A 12,885-nucleotide genomic window follows, 5' to 3' on the forward strand; every position below is an offset into this window, starting at 1 on the left:
TGCAAAATCTTGTTACCTCAGCCTTCCTTGCACCTGCAATTGCAAAACCCGTATGGCGCTTTTCAACTTTACGATGATCTGATTTGAAAGCCACGAAAATATGCCATGGAGATCCCATTATTGCAGTCAGCGTGCGCAAACTCCTGTATGCATGGGCCTTCTTTCAGCTGATATCAGTCATGGCAGTGCATGATGTGAGCATTGCTTCAAAATTATTGAGAGCATTTCCTGACGAATTCCTTGAAGACGTCTTTCTCCTGTATGTGGCAGCGGTCTGCTACTTGACATTAAGTATAGTTTAGTTGGCTGTGTGTACCGAAGTAGCTACCCTGGATGGTAAAGGTTTATGTTACAACAGCTCGATTTAGAGATACGATTACCAAAGAGACAAGACATGATGTCAATACCCGCAGCAGGAGAAGCTCGTTATACCATCTACGGTGAAACCAAAATTGTTTTGGAACACTTATACACAAACCATGTGTTACCAAGAATTAATAAAGACTAGTCTTTATTAATTTTGATGTTACTAATTATGACTTATCGGCGTCATTCCTCCTTTAACCCCAAAAGGAGCACTGATGGCATACCCGGCAAATGCCCGCGCCTGTGATATGCAAGAATAATGTCACGGTTCTTTTTTTCCTTAAAGGAATCTAGCGTTGATGATAAACACAATGGACACTGCTTTTACCGTTACATGTATGATTGCATAAAAGCTTTTAGTTTAGGAATCCGTGCTACCATAAGCCATGGCTTATGAGAATTTATGGTATTATTCTTAGTTGGTGCGTGCTTTTCAAAAATTTGCTTCTAGATCACTAAGTGCGTTTTTGGTGTTATCTGTAAGAAGATCACCCACGCACTCATTTCTGCCGAACCGTTCATGTACATGTATATACATGTACATTGTACATGTATAATTCTATGTCAGCTATATGAGGGGATCTTAGTATTAAGTAGATATTTCATCATGACTTACATGTAAACATGTAAGAACACAATTTCAGAGGTTGATTCTCCGAAAGATATGTTTGCAGAAGAAATCGATAATTTTAACTGCGCAATCTTGACGTGTTTAATCTGAAATGTATGCACCACATGTAAAAATGTCTCGAAATTTCTCAATAAAGTTCTCGCATATCAGAGAGAGTTTCATGCGTAAACTTCGATATTCTACACTTAACTTTAAAAAATCAATACCGTAAATTTAGATGCAACTTAGAAATACCGGTAATATAGTTTATTTTTTAGTTCCATGCATCAGCAATGTATATACTCTGGCATCTGACATAAGGCATAATTCATACAGCAGTGAATGTTTACATGGCCTCTCATTGGAGATTGTCTATAAAGGTCTACATAAAATGTCCCCAGGCTCTTGTCTCAATTGATCAGGCATAGTGCCGAAGAGACTCATCAGACACCTCTTATCAAGATTTACTTCCTTAAGAGCTGCTTTCGCCCTTTATTAGCAATCTTGAATGCTCTCAGCAGTGGCCTTATATGGCCCACCTGAATGACACTGTCCAAGACAAACAATAAATTACCTCTGGGATGAATATTAGTAGAGATAATATCCTTCAACGGCACAGAAATAATTAGGAAGAGATTTTTTTCATTCTTGAAATATAGCTCATTAATTTCCTGTAGCTAGTTTGAATGCGGCTACCAGTAGTAATGTATGTGGTATGGACTGGGGTATTGAGAATAGAGAACTAACCTCTTCCTTTAGCACTAACATTGTAATGAAAGCCACTGACTGAAAAAAACCAAACCCCAATAACACCTCGTCTACTGAACACATCTGAACCTTGCCGAATCTAATGAGTTTGCCATTTAAATTATGATACTAATAACTTTGCAATTTGATATGTCTCGAACTGCTACATGTAACTATGCGACATGGCAATAAAGTCTTCCAAACTAGTAATCACAGTCTAATTATGCCTTGTCATCAATGACTGAATACGAAAAGGGCAAATTGGATGTTAGATTTAAACCTTTAGGCAAACTGACAAGCAGAATGATACATTTTTACAAATCAAAAGGTGCCTTCGTCGCAAAACATGCTGTAATGGCTGGGTTGTAAATGACCATCATTCTCATCAAGCGAAATGAATAGGTTTTGAAAGCATTGGCTATTTGAGATAAAGGAGCACGAGAATCCCTGTCTTACCAGGCCTAACTGTCTTATTGGTTTCAAGACAGGCGAGTACATCGCGTCAACTGTGACATTTCATCAGTTCCGAGGCCCAGTTTTCTAACAAGTTTTGATACTAACGCTGGGGGCGTTAACTTAACGTGTATCGACTGAACTGAAAAAGAGACAAGCGCCTTTTTCAGTGATAAAACAACGCCAAGTATTTGCCAGCGTCAGAAGCTCCTTTCGAACACTAATGCCTTATTTAATTGCTCAACAGTTACTGCATGGTATGCGATTCTTGTGCTATATTTTTTGAGTCGTGATATCACGATGAATCCATGTAATGTTATTCGTTGCGTCTCCACAAAACGTGTTCCTATTTCTATTTCCCAGAGTCAAACATTTACTTTGAATCATCATATCATTACAAATTTCTTTTTAATCTATGAACTCTTGATGATTTCGATTATTTTTATTGTTTTCTCTGTTGAAATTTTGAAATCACTCTGAGCATGTGAATATGCCTAATTTTATTGGGGAAACATCGCAGGCGGAATGAGTCCTCTTTTTAATTCTGCCCGTCATACCCGTGCTGAGACTGTTGCTGATCCATTTTGTACGAAAATTGTTCCCTAATGAAATCAGTCTTGGCATGATGATAAAAGTGTTTCCGCTAGTGTTCAGGATATAATAAGCTCACGACTGAATTTTCTTGTGAAGGAGCATCTCAGAAATACCTCCGATAACTTAATCTCCTTAGTGTTCGATATGCTGTATGACGGTACAATAAGCGCAGTCCTATTTCTTTTAATATGAAATTCGTAGTCGTCTCTCGTTCTTTTTTCATCCGCATAGATTTTTTCCAAGGTTTTAGCTTTTGGCAATGTGGCTTGTCTGTCCGATCATGGCGTAAAGGAGCAGAAATACGTACTTGCCAGCTGATATAGGTCATCTGTCATGCTCCTGGTATAGTTCTGCTTCCATGCCTTTTTGCTGTTTTGTTGTTAAGTACATTTGGTAAAGGGTAACACTTTCTTTGTTATACATTATGATAGGCTATTCAATCATATTGATGCTGGCACCAGAAGTATGATTTTTGCATGGGATCGAGGCTGGGCATTTGTATGCTCATGTTATAAGAGTCACCTTAGAATGCTTTGAGAGACTCCCGTAGCGTTCTACATGAATGACTGTCAAACTGTTCTTGTCGCCCGGAACAAAAATGCCAGGGCGATAATCTCCCGTTTCTATGGAAACCGATAGTCGAACCCCAGGTTTTGTAGCTGCTGTTATGAATTATGTATGAAATCATACGCACCTTCGAGCGCGAATTATAATTTTTTATAGCTGGTGTTATTTCTTTATGTTTGCTTAGAGAAAAGAAGCACGGTTAATCGGTCACATAATTATTAAAGTGGACACAAACGGATTTGGCTAAAAATATTTTGTTTGGATTTATTGGTTTCAAGGAATGTTGTCAAAGGTCACAGTGGTCTTCATTCAGAAACACCAAATAAGCATTCCGTTTGCAAACTCTAACCGGAAATCGTTACTAGCTAAAAGTATGCGATAAGGGATCTTTGCTACCCTGATGCCCTCTCTAAACCACCTGAGTGGTCGGTATATTTTTACAGGATCCCCGTTTCCTTAACTAACAAACTGAATTGAGGCAATCTCTGTCTCCGTCTGTATACCCTTAGAGTAACTACGATAAACTCGGAACAGAATCAGAAAATTCATCAGCAATGATGCAGCTACTTTCAAATCTCATCAAATCACCACTGACTTTATTGATGTATGGCTTCCTTGGAGAGAACACCTACCAAACGAATCGGCAACTATCAAAGTCAAAACGAAATGATTAAACTCAGATCCGTCTGCTTCGAAGTCGAAGCAACATAAGACTATGTCCCTTTGGTCGAACGAAAGAAGCAAAATTAACGATTATCTGGAAAGGATTTAACATACATTTTTGTGGTGTATAAAGGTACAGTTCATTGTCAGTATCATTAGATGAGATTTAAACGCAGGGGATTTTCTTTAGTTCTTTCTGTTGGTACCAACTAAGGCAAAGAATATCTTGACTCATGATGCGTACACGAAACTTTGTTCATACTTTTCTTATTAAAAAATACCCTTCATTCCACAGGAAGATCTCCTACGCCATCCAGCCGAAGGAGATCGACTTTCGCCGGAAGAAGCGACTCCCGCAGATTGTGGGCCTGGCAGCATTCTTCATCATTGCCCTCGTTCTGACAGTTGGGCTCGTTTTCGGCATCGGTCCTTCTGACGGCTTCGGCAAGAACAACTCCACACATTATGATGATGAACAACTCAAGGATGGCGAATGCGTTGGTCGGGAAGGCACGTTCCGTTTTGCGGCTGTGACTTCAGATGAACCAAGTTGTTCATCTTTGGGAGCGTGAGTTGTGTTTAAAACCTTATCGATCAATTACCCGAGTGAGCGATGATCTGACATCGTTGAACTAAACTTTACGGAAAAGAAAACACGTCAAAACTCAACTTCGTACCCGGTACTTCCATGTTCAGTCATTTTCCAGGCAGTATGATGAGCAATATCATTAAGATCATATCGTTCGTATATAATTCAAGTCTTCCATGTAGCCCTCCGTCTTTCCGTATACCCTTATTTTGCTATATGTATGGATTTTGATCAGCTGAATTTGATAGTCATTGAATTTTCATGGTGCTGTCGATTGGAAATGAATTCGGTCCAGCAATGTTTTTTTTGCCAAGTACATGTACTCCTTTTAGGAAACGTGGCAAACCTAAAAATGGACACTGCTACGCGATTTTTGGTGCACCACATTGTTTTTCTTGTTATTCCATATTCCATGAGTATCAGACATTTCGGAAAAAGCAACATGCATGAAAAAATTACCGACATTCTTGTCTAGGACCATTTTAAATCGACCTTGGTGAGGAAAAGACAAAACTTGTCGAATATTACAGTGTTTTATTACAATCATACTGTTTTATGCTGATTCCGCCGATTCCGCCAAATCGCCATGGCGGTAGACTATCAAGAAATTCTGCCCTCGGGACGATGGAGCTATTCCAGACTACACTAGTGATAAGTTACTGATGATATAGAACCTTGGTTACTGTCTTCCTTAATTGGTTTCATCTGACCCGATGTCATATCTCATGAATACTTGATTACAGGGAGATGCTGGGAAGATACCAAGGGACGGCTGTGGACGCTGCTATCGCGACGCTGTTGTGTGTGGGGGTGGTGCAACCCCACAGCATGGGGCTAGGAGGTGGATTCGTGATGACAATCTATGACAGGTATTATATATATCTCATATCCCTTAGTTGGTGTAACAGGAGTCATGGTCCCTATGGACTCTATGTCTTTCTAAATGATTATTAACGGAAAGGGCATGGCTACAAAGGCTGTTACATTTATCAAAACAAAAATCATATTCTAAGATGCTTTTTCTCTGGTCAACTGAGTACATGTAGTCGGTTTCGCTTTCGGAATTTTTTTTGTATTTCCATTCATTTCATCGAATCGCTTGGAAGTGAATATTTGCATGTTACGTGTTTCAAAACACTCTTGATTAAAACTCACATCGATGTTTTAGTAGCCGAATAAAGGTTCGATATGTAGGTGCGTGTTCGTCATTCTTTTAGGTCAGTCATAGTAATCACGTTTCTAGAGAACAGCAAAAAGCTAATTAAAACTTGACACCTGATGAATTGACACCTACGGTCACTCAACGGTTTTCCGGTAAATCAGCCGCCATTTGTTGGTTCTGTAGAAAGATATCTTGCATTTTCGTATGTTTTCGCCAAGATTTTTAGAGTACAAAAAATTAATATGCTTTTATTGAAATTAGTTTTATATCCTGTAAACCTTCAGGCCAACCAAGAAAATATTTACACTGGATGCCCGAGAAACAGCGCCAGGCCAGGCCACTGAGGAGATGTTTGGCCGTAACAAGAGGGCTTCGAAGGAAGGTAAGATAGCATTTATGCCTGGGCGGCACCCTTAATGTTTGTTGGCTGCAAGAAAGGAGAAATGGAGAAGAAAATTCACTGGTGCGTTAGAGTTGAAATGCCCAACGCTAATACAATGCTTACTCTAGATGAGGTGTAGCCTGGTCACTTTTAGCTAAGGGTCCGTATTTTTTGTGACAGCCTCACTTATCACTCACTTGCCAGTGTATTTGTTGACAAGGTTCAAATTATCAGCATCAACCCGGCCGCGTTCAACTCCAACGTCAATACCAGAGAATTCTCCCCGAAGACCTTTAGCCAGCTAATTACCATATCATACGTTTTTTATGCGTGATGACAAGCGTGGTTGGCATTTAAAGGGCCAAAGCATCTTTCATTTATCACTTTTTAATTAGGTGTTTCTTGTTTCCGTAGAAGAAAACATGTTGACCTTTCTAAGGGTACTTGAAATATCTTTCCGAAATCTTCATCAAACTGACCTGTCTTGCACCGGATTTTAAATTCAAGCCCTTTGGCGGAACGGTGGACATAAGGGTCGAAAATGCCGATTGATCGATGACTTCAGCGAAGCCAACTTCTATTTCTCGGGCGGATTTCGCATAAAATGATTTCGAAGATTCTGGGATGCCCCATTAGCTTATTGAGAGCCCCAAACGACCCGAAACCCCTAAATATGGTGTGGGTTTTTTGCTTAGATTTTTGCTCGAAGGGTTCAACTTCCTAAAATCCCGTCATGACCATCTCTATTTGCAGGCGGCCTGTCAATTGGCGTCCCCGGTGAGCTCAAGGGATATTGGGAAGCCCATAAACGCTTCGGCCGCGTCCCTTGGTCCACACTCTTTAAACAGGCAATAGACCGATGCGAAAATGGCGTGAAGATATCCAAGACGCTTTATTCAGCTATGAAATTGAAAGAATGTGCCATTAAGGAGGACGACGGTTTAAGGTCAGAAAAATTCATGCTAATTTCATGTGGGCTTTCAAACAAAATCATTCTTCGATTATGAACTATATACCTCACCCACTTCCATGACTTTCTTTCCTTGCCATGTCCTTCTGGCCTACTTTGGAAACATAAGAATTATCCTTGCGCTGTAGAAAGCCTTCAGCTGCAGAAAAAGGAAGCAGCGTTTATGTTAGGTACCAGATACAACGCTCATATTGAATTCTCTTCCCCGATAAGTGGAACTAATTCCTTCTGAAGGTGACCAAGTATCTTGTATGTGGCAGTGTACGGAATCAACAATAAATAAGGCGAGCGACTAAAGGATGTTTTGAGTTGAACCTGTTGTTTCGGGAGCAGTTAGTTGTTTTCATGTCATAAAAAAACAGGAAAAATATGAGATCTATGAAAATCTTATATGAGAGCGTCTATATTTACATCGTTCAACCCTGACGCTAGATAATAAATTGTCCTGTTTGCCTGACACCATTCTAAAGAGTCAGAAAAGTCCCTAATGTAAGAAAGCAAACATCAAAATATTTTTAAACACGGCCAAAATTAAACCTAAATATAACGGTTTCAAAGCAATGTTTCGTTGAATTCTTTTTGTATGCAGTTTACATAGATGTGTCGGGTGATATTTTTAATCAGGGCAGATGTGGATTCAAAGATTGATATGCGACATGGCCACGTAAATTGGTATTTATATTTCTGATTCCTTTTACAAAACGCCTATGGTCATCTTCGTTGTAGGAAGGATTTCGTCGACCCAACAACAGGCGAGCTTCTTAGAGAAGGTGAAACGTTCACCAGAGCAACCCTGGGGCGGACCCTTCGCCTCGTATCCGAGCGTGGGGCAGAAATATTCTACAACGGCAGCCTGGCTAAAGATATCGTCATGGACGTCCAAGAAGCCGGTAACATGATGTGTTGTAAAAAGCCATTCGCCGCTTTCCAAAAGCATAACTGACCAGAAACTCAGTCCTCAAAAAGAGAAACTGATGTGGTTGGCTTTTTTAAATGTCTTTTTAAATGTTGCAGAATTTAGCGCTTCTTTTATATAATAAATCGACAAAAGGGGCAAATGTCTCCGCTTTGGAAATCTGGGATAGTTTACCAATTGCGTATAGCCGTCATTGTCAGGGTCGAGCGTTCTAATTACTTTGAATGGAGGTTGCACCAGGGAAGCACTATGATAGGTTTTGATGAATTGTGCCAATTTATTCCCGTGTGGCGTCTTGCCAATCTCCTGTCATGTACGGTAACATTTGTTCTCTTTTGGTCCGAGATAGATTGTTGTCCCACAAGTTGCCATGTGGAAATTCATACCTGTCAGAATATTAGCCCAGCTATGGTGTATGCTCTAATTTGATGGTTATCTTGAATATAAATTAAGAAAAACACTACGAAATATGGTGTTTATGAGAGTCACGTGACCATCAGACGTTGGAAAACGTAGGCTGAGCCCTTCGGGTGCTGAGAGTGACTGAGATGTATTTTTTTCTTTGCTAGGTGGAATCATCACGGAATCGGACCTTGCTAACTACAAGGTCAAGTGGAGAGAACCAATCGAAGTGACCTTCAAGGACGGGACGCGCTTCCATTCCCTCCCTGCGCCCTCTAGCGGGCCAGTACTGGCCTTCATGCTTAACGTACTAGATGGTGAGTTATTTTTCTTCCTGGTATTATAAAGTGATATTATGTATAAAATAGATTTAACAACAAAATAAGCGAAACGGTGGTTAGCAGCCATGACCTAAGTTAAAAATACTATACTCCTAGTCATACAATGGAGTACACGTACAACCAAACCTGAAGGAATTGCGTCAAAAAAGGGTTCAGGAGAGAGTTTGGGGTTCCTCCCGCAGAACATTTTGTAAGTTTCGATGCCGGATGTACGTTCCAATACCAGACGCGGTTATTGGTTTCATGGGAGGTGCGCCCTGGGAAATGTTGCTCTCAAACGAAAAGGTACTTGGAAGTAGAGACCGTTCTCTTATGATTATGATTATATTAGCCTTATTGTATTTTCCTTTCCAGGCTATAACTTCTCAAGTAAAACTGCCGGGACCGTCGACAGCATTAGCCTGGCCTATCACCAAATGATAGAAACATTTAAGTTTGGCTATGCCCATAAACCGTTCTTGGGTGATAAAGATTTTGTTGATGTATCAAAGGTGAGTAAGCTCTTCTTATATTCAGTTCGACAGAAGTCTCAGAGTAAAAATTACGAATGGGTTTATCAGCAGCCCACAAGACTGCCTAATCTAGCGGTTAGAACTCCGGCCAATTTTACAATTTGCAAATTGCAAAAGCAATCCGCGGCGCTGTTTTAAAGTCCTCAAAGGAGCATTCCCCATTCTAGGGGATCAGCATTACCTCAGCTCGAAAAGATGAAACACAACGGGTGGACAGTGGCCAATAAACTTTTAACCGGAAATATTCATTTGTTTACATTTTCAGATAACAAGAAATCTTACGTCCCGACCTTACGCCAGTTATATCCGGAGTCTCATTCTGAATGACAAGACTCACGACATCACATATTACGGTCCACTGGTTGCCCCTGATGAAGACTCGGGGACAGGAGGAATGACTGTATTATCACCAACAGGGGACGCTGTGGCGGTGTCCAGCACCATCAACATGTAGTAAGTACCCCTCGTGGTCTCCTTTTATGAGTTAAGCAACCAATGGTTGTGGGTTTTTTCGTCTTCAGCGTTCGTTCTGCACGTGGATGTGTCATTCTCCAGAGAGCTATTTCTCCTCCATGTCGGGCTGAGTGATTTTGCATGGCACTATAACGATGTGACAATTGCACGGAGTAACTGCATAGTTACTCCGCCGGCCAGAGCGACAGAGTCGATCAGATGCAAGCGACTGTTCACTTGGATGGAGTCATTTACAAATACATGTTGACCTTTCATTGGAGATTGAATTTCCACTGACATTGACCATTGTGATGAAGAATCAGATTGTGTTTCTTGAAACACAAATCGGACCAAACGTTTTGTCGCAAAAGCAATTTGCTTTATTCTCTTTTTCAGTTTTGGATCTCAGGTGCTAGGGACAAGATCGGGAATTATCTTCAACAATGTCATGAATGACTTCAGTAAGCCGGGTATCTCCAATGTCTACAATATCCCCCAATCGGACCTCAACTACATCAAGCCGGGAAAACGGCCGGTTACATCAATGAGTCCGGCAATCTTTTTAGACAAAAATGGTGACATCAAGTTGTTGGTAACTGGAGCCGGGGGCAATAGAGTTTTATCATCTTTAGCATACGTAAGTTAAGACATATAGCGTGTCGGTATAGTGGCATGCTAAAATCGTTTCAGCCTATGATATATCCATGCAAGGCTTGATGGTTGTCCTCTTAGACTAAGAATATGGCGGAATATTTGTCTGTGACGCATCGGTAGCAGATCAGTAGTGTTGATATAGCGTGTCATGTCGGGGAGCCGGTGGATCATCCCACTTCCTCATTTCTCCACGTACAAAGTCCCCGATTACCTGACAGAAAGGTAGCAACCAATTCCAATCATTGTATTCTTTTACTGATTAGAAAGCCCCGGGTGACAGACACCCTAACAAGAAACCTGAACGCAGATACCAGTATAAACAAAGGTTACGAGGAAGAAAAAACTACGAAAACGAAGACCGTGCTTTGAACAAAACGACGATATCTATACAAGGATTTCATCGAGGTTTTTCAATTCATCTCATCATGCACAGGACTTTGTTTTTCAGGTGGCAAGTCGTGTTTTATGGTTTCACGAGTCGCTTCAAAAGGCCATCTCTTCTCCAAGAATTCATGACCAGTGGATACCCCCTAACACAAACTACGAAAAATATTTTCCTTCGGTGAGTAAAATCAAGTTGATACAATGTACTAGACGTGAGATTATCAACAAGATTTATGGGTGATGCTGATAAATTTGTAGAAAACGTGACATGCCAAGTTGTTCCACCATTTGAGTGAGCCCCAGTTGATGTTATTGTGTCAGTCTTTTTGCATGATGAAGTTGACCCTGACTATTTTCTTTATAGTGCACCAGTGAACAAGATTATGTCAGCCAAGGTTACATTGCCCCCCCCCCCCCTCGCTCGATTGAATGAAAAATATTGGTGAAAGATTCTACGATTAAGTCACCTCGTCTTCGCTGGAATCGCAACGCCATCTAAGCTTTCAAACAGTCATTGGGATGGTTACCTTGCATTCGCAATGTTCTGACATCAGAACATCACGAAGCTAACCCATTTAACAGTCTTAATGATGCAATTTTCTTGCGATTTCAGCGATGTATATCCATCCTGAAAACAAAAGGACACACAATGACATTATCAAAGGCGCCGTCAATAGTGCAGGCGATCTCAAGGCAAGGGGATATGATCAGCTCTTATGCTGATCAAAGGAACGGTGGCTGTGTTGACGGTTATTGAGGTAGCGCAAGCAATCTGACGGGAATTTAAAAAAACCGTTGGCAATTGTTGAAATAGTCCAGGTGCATGCCAGTGGGTATCTCAAGATAGGGGATGCTGACAAAAGGAACTGTGGCTGCATCGACGGTTATTACTGAACTTTCAGCGGTATTGCCTCCGTAGCCTCTCTTAACAGGCGTTGTCTGGAAGCTGAGCATTGTCAATACAAGAGGGTCAAGATGCGGTTATTGAGATAGTGCTAACAATCTGACGGGAAGATGGTGTATCCTTTATACTGCTCATAAAAAAAGCGTTGACAATTGTTTACATGATCCAAATCCGAGCATCACAGGACGGGGATGCTGAGAAAAGGAATGGGGGCTGTCTCGATGGTTTACACCCCGGACGCAGTGGACTGACTGACTGAGGAAGGACGATCAGGATGACGAATGGACTGCATCCGAGTCTACGATGTTAGGCCTCTAATGAGATAGTGGCAGGTAATTTTAAGGCAGGGGGTATGATCTGATATGCTGGTCAGAGGCTACGCCGATAGTTAGTTGAACTGCCGGGTTGAAATTAGAAAACACAATCGCGAAGCAAGGCAATGGTCTACTCTTACGCTGACATTCGGACTATAGTGGCTGCGGTGACCTTTGACATAGATAGCAGGCAATCCTATAGTAAGCGTTGTCCCTAAATTTCGAACATCCCTGAAGAAGGTACTTCGACGGTTTTGGTAGACTGATTATTTTAAGCATTATGTTTTTGTTTCAAGTGTAACCATATGTATATTTTAAAGATTTTTACTGTTGTCATGCCAATTATTCAGATGTTATACCTTGTGTCTTTCATCGTTAACTACATTATAAACCTAAAAAGAGTAGAGTACACAAATCCCGATGTTTTTTAGTCGAGAGCACGTGAGCTCTTACAAGAACTTAGCTCATTGTGTGCCATTTGTAACGTTGGAGGAAACCGGGCAACCCGGACGACACCTACGCTGTTGAAGTGAATTACCCACCCTATCACATGAGTATACCTGAACCGACCGATACTCGGAGGTGACTGACGCCGATGTTTTCATGTTTTGAACTTGCGACAGCTTTTCATGATTCAATATGTGCTGAATGTGTTTGATCAGGGATGTGTTATAAAGAACATCCCTGTTCTGATTTCATATATCATATACATCTATTCATGTTCAGTGAGGTAATGTGAAGTGTGCGCATGTATGTATATACATTATGTATTTTTCTATTTGTAGTGCTCATTTTTGCACTTTGTTGACAAACGTGTTTTTCATCAAGAATAAATTAAATGATTTTGAACATTGTTTGGCGTAGTTATTCTTTAACCTATAAAGGAATTCAATATGATGTCA

The 12,885-nt window shown here is 40.8% G+C and overlaps 1 protein-coding gene across 5 annotated transcripts in view; it reads left to right on the forward strand.

Moving 5' to 3' along the window:
- Positions 1-12,826, forward strand: part of LOC135482823 (glutathione hydrolase 1 proenzyme-like) — a 47,535-nt gene extending 34,709 nt beyond the window's left edge. For all 5 annotated transcript variants that reach the window (XM_064763233.1, XM_064763232.1, XM_064763230.1 and 2 more), the window contains 11 exons: positions 4,296-4,568; positions 5,333-5,458; positions 6,036-6,133; positions 6,887-7,079; positions 7,830-7,993; positions 8,589-8,738; positions 9,117-9,253; positions 9,540-9,727; positions 10,124-10,364; positions 10,830-10,943; positions 11,379-12,826. In XM_064763233.1, coding sequence (XP_064619303.1) covers positions 4,296-4,568; positions 5,333-5,458; positions 6,036-6,133; positions 6,887-7,079; positions 7,830-7,993; positions 8,589-8,738; positions 9,117-9,253; positions 9,540-9,727; positions 10,124-10,364; positions 10,830-10,943; positions 11,379-11,522 — 1,828 coding nt within the window. In that variant the 3' untranslated portion in view covers positions 11,523-12,826. The remainder of the gene's footprint in view (positions 1-4,295; positions 4,569-5,332; positions 5,459-6,035; positions 6,134-6,886; positions 7,080-7,829; positions 7,994-8,588; positions 8,739-9,116; positions 9,254-9,539; positions 9,728-10,123; positions 10,365-10,829; positions 10,944-11,378) is intronic.
- Positions 12,827-12,885: the final 59 nt, after the last annotated feature.

Source organism: Lineus longissimus, chromosome 2 (genome assembly GCF_910592395.1).
Source record: "Lineus longissimus chromosome 2, tnLinLong1.2, whole genome shotgun sequence".
NCBI classification, from domain to species: domain Eukaryota; kingdom Metazoa; phylum Nemertea; class Pilidiophora; order Heteronemertea; family Lineidae; genus Lineus; species Lineus longissimus.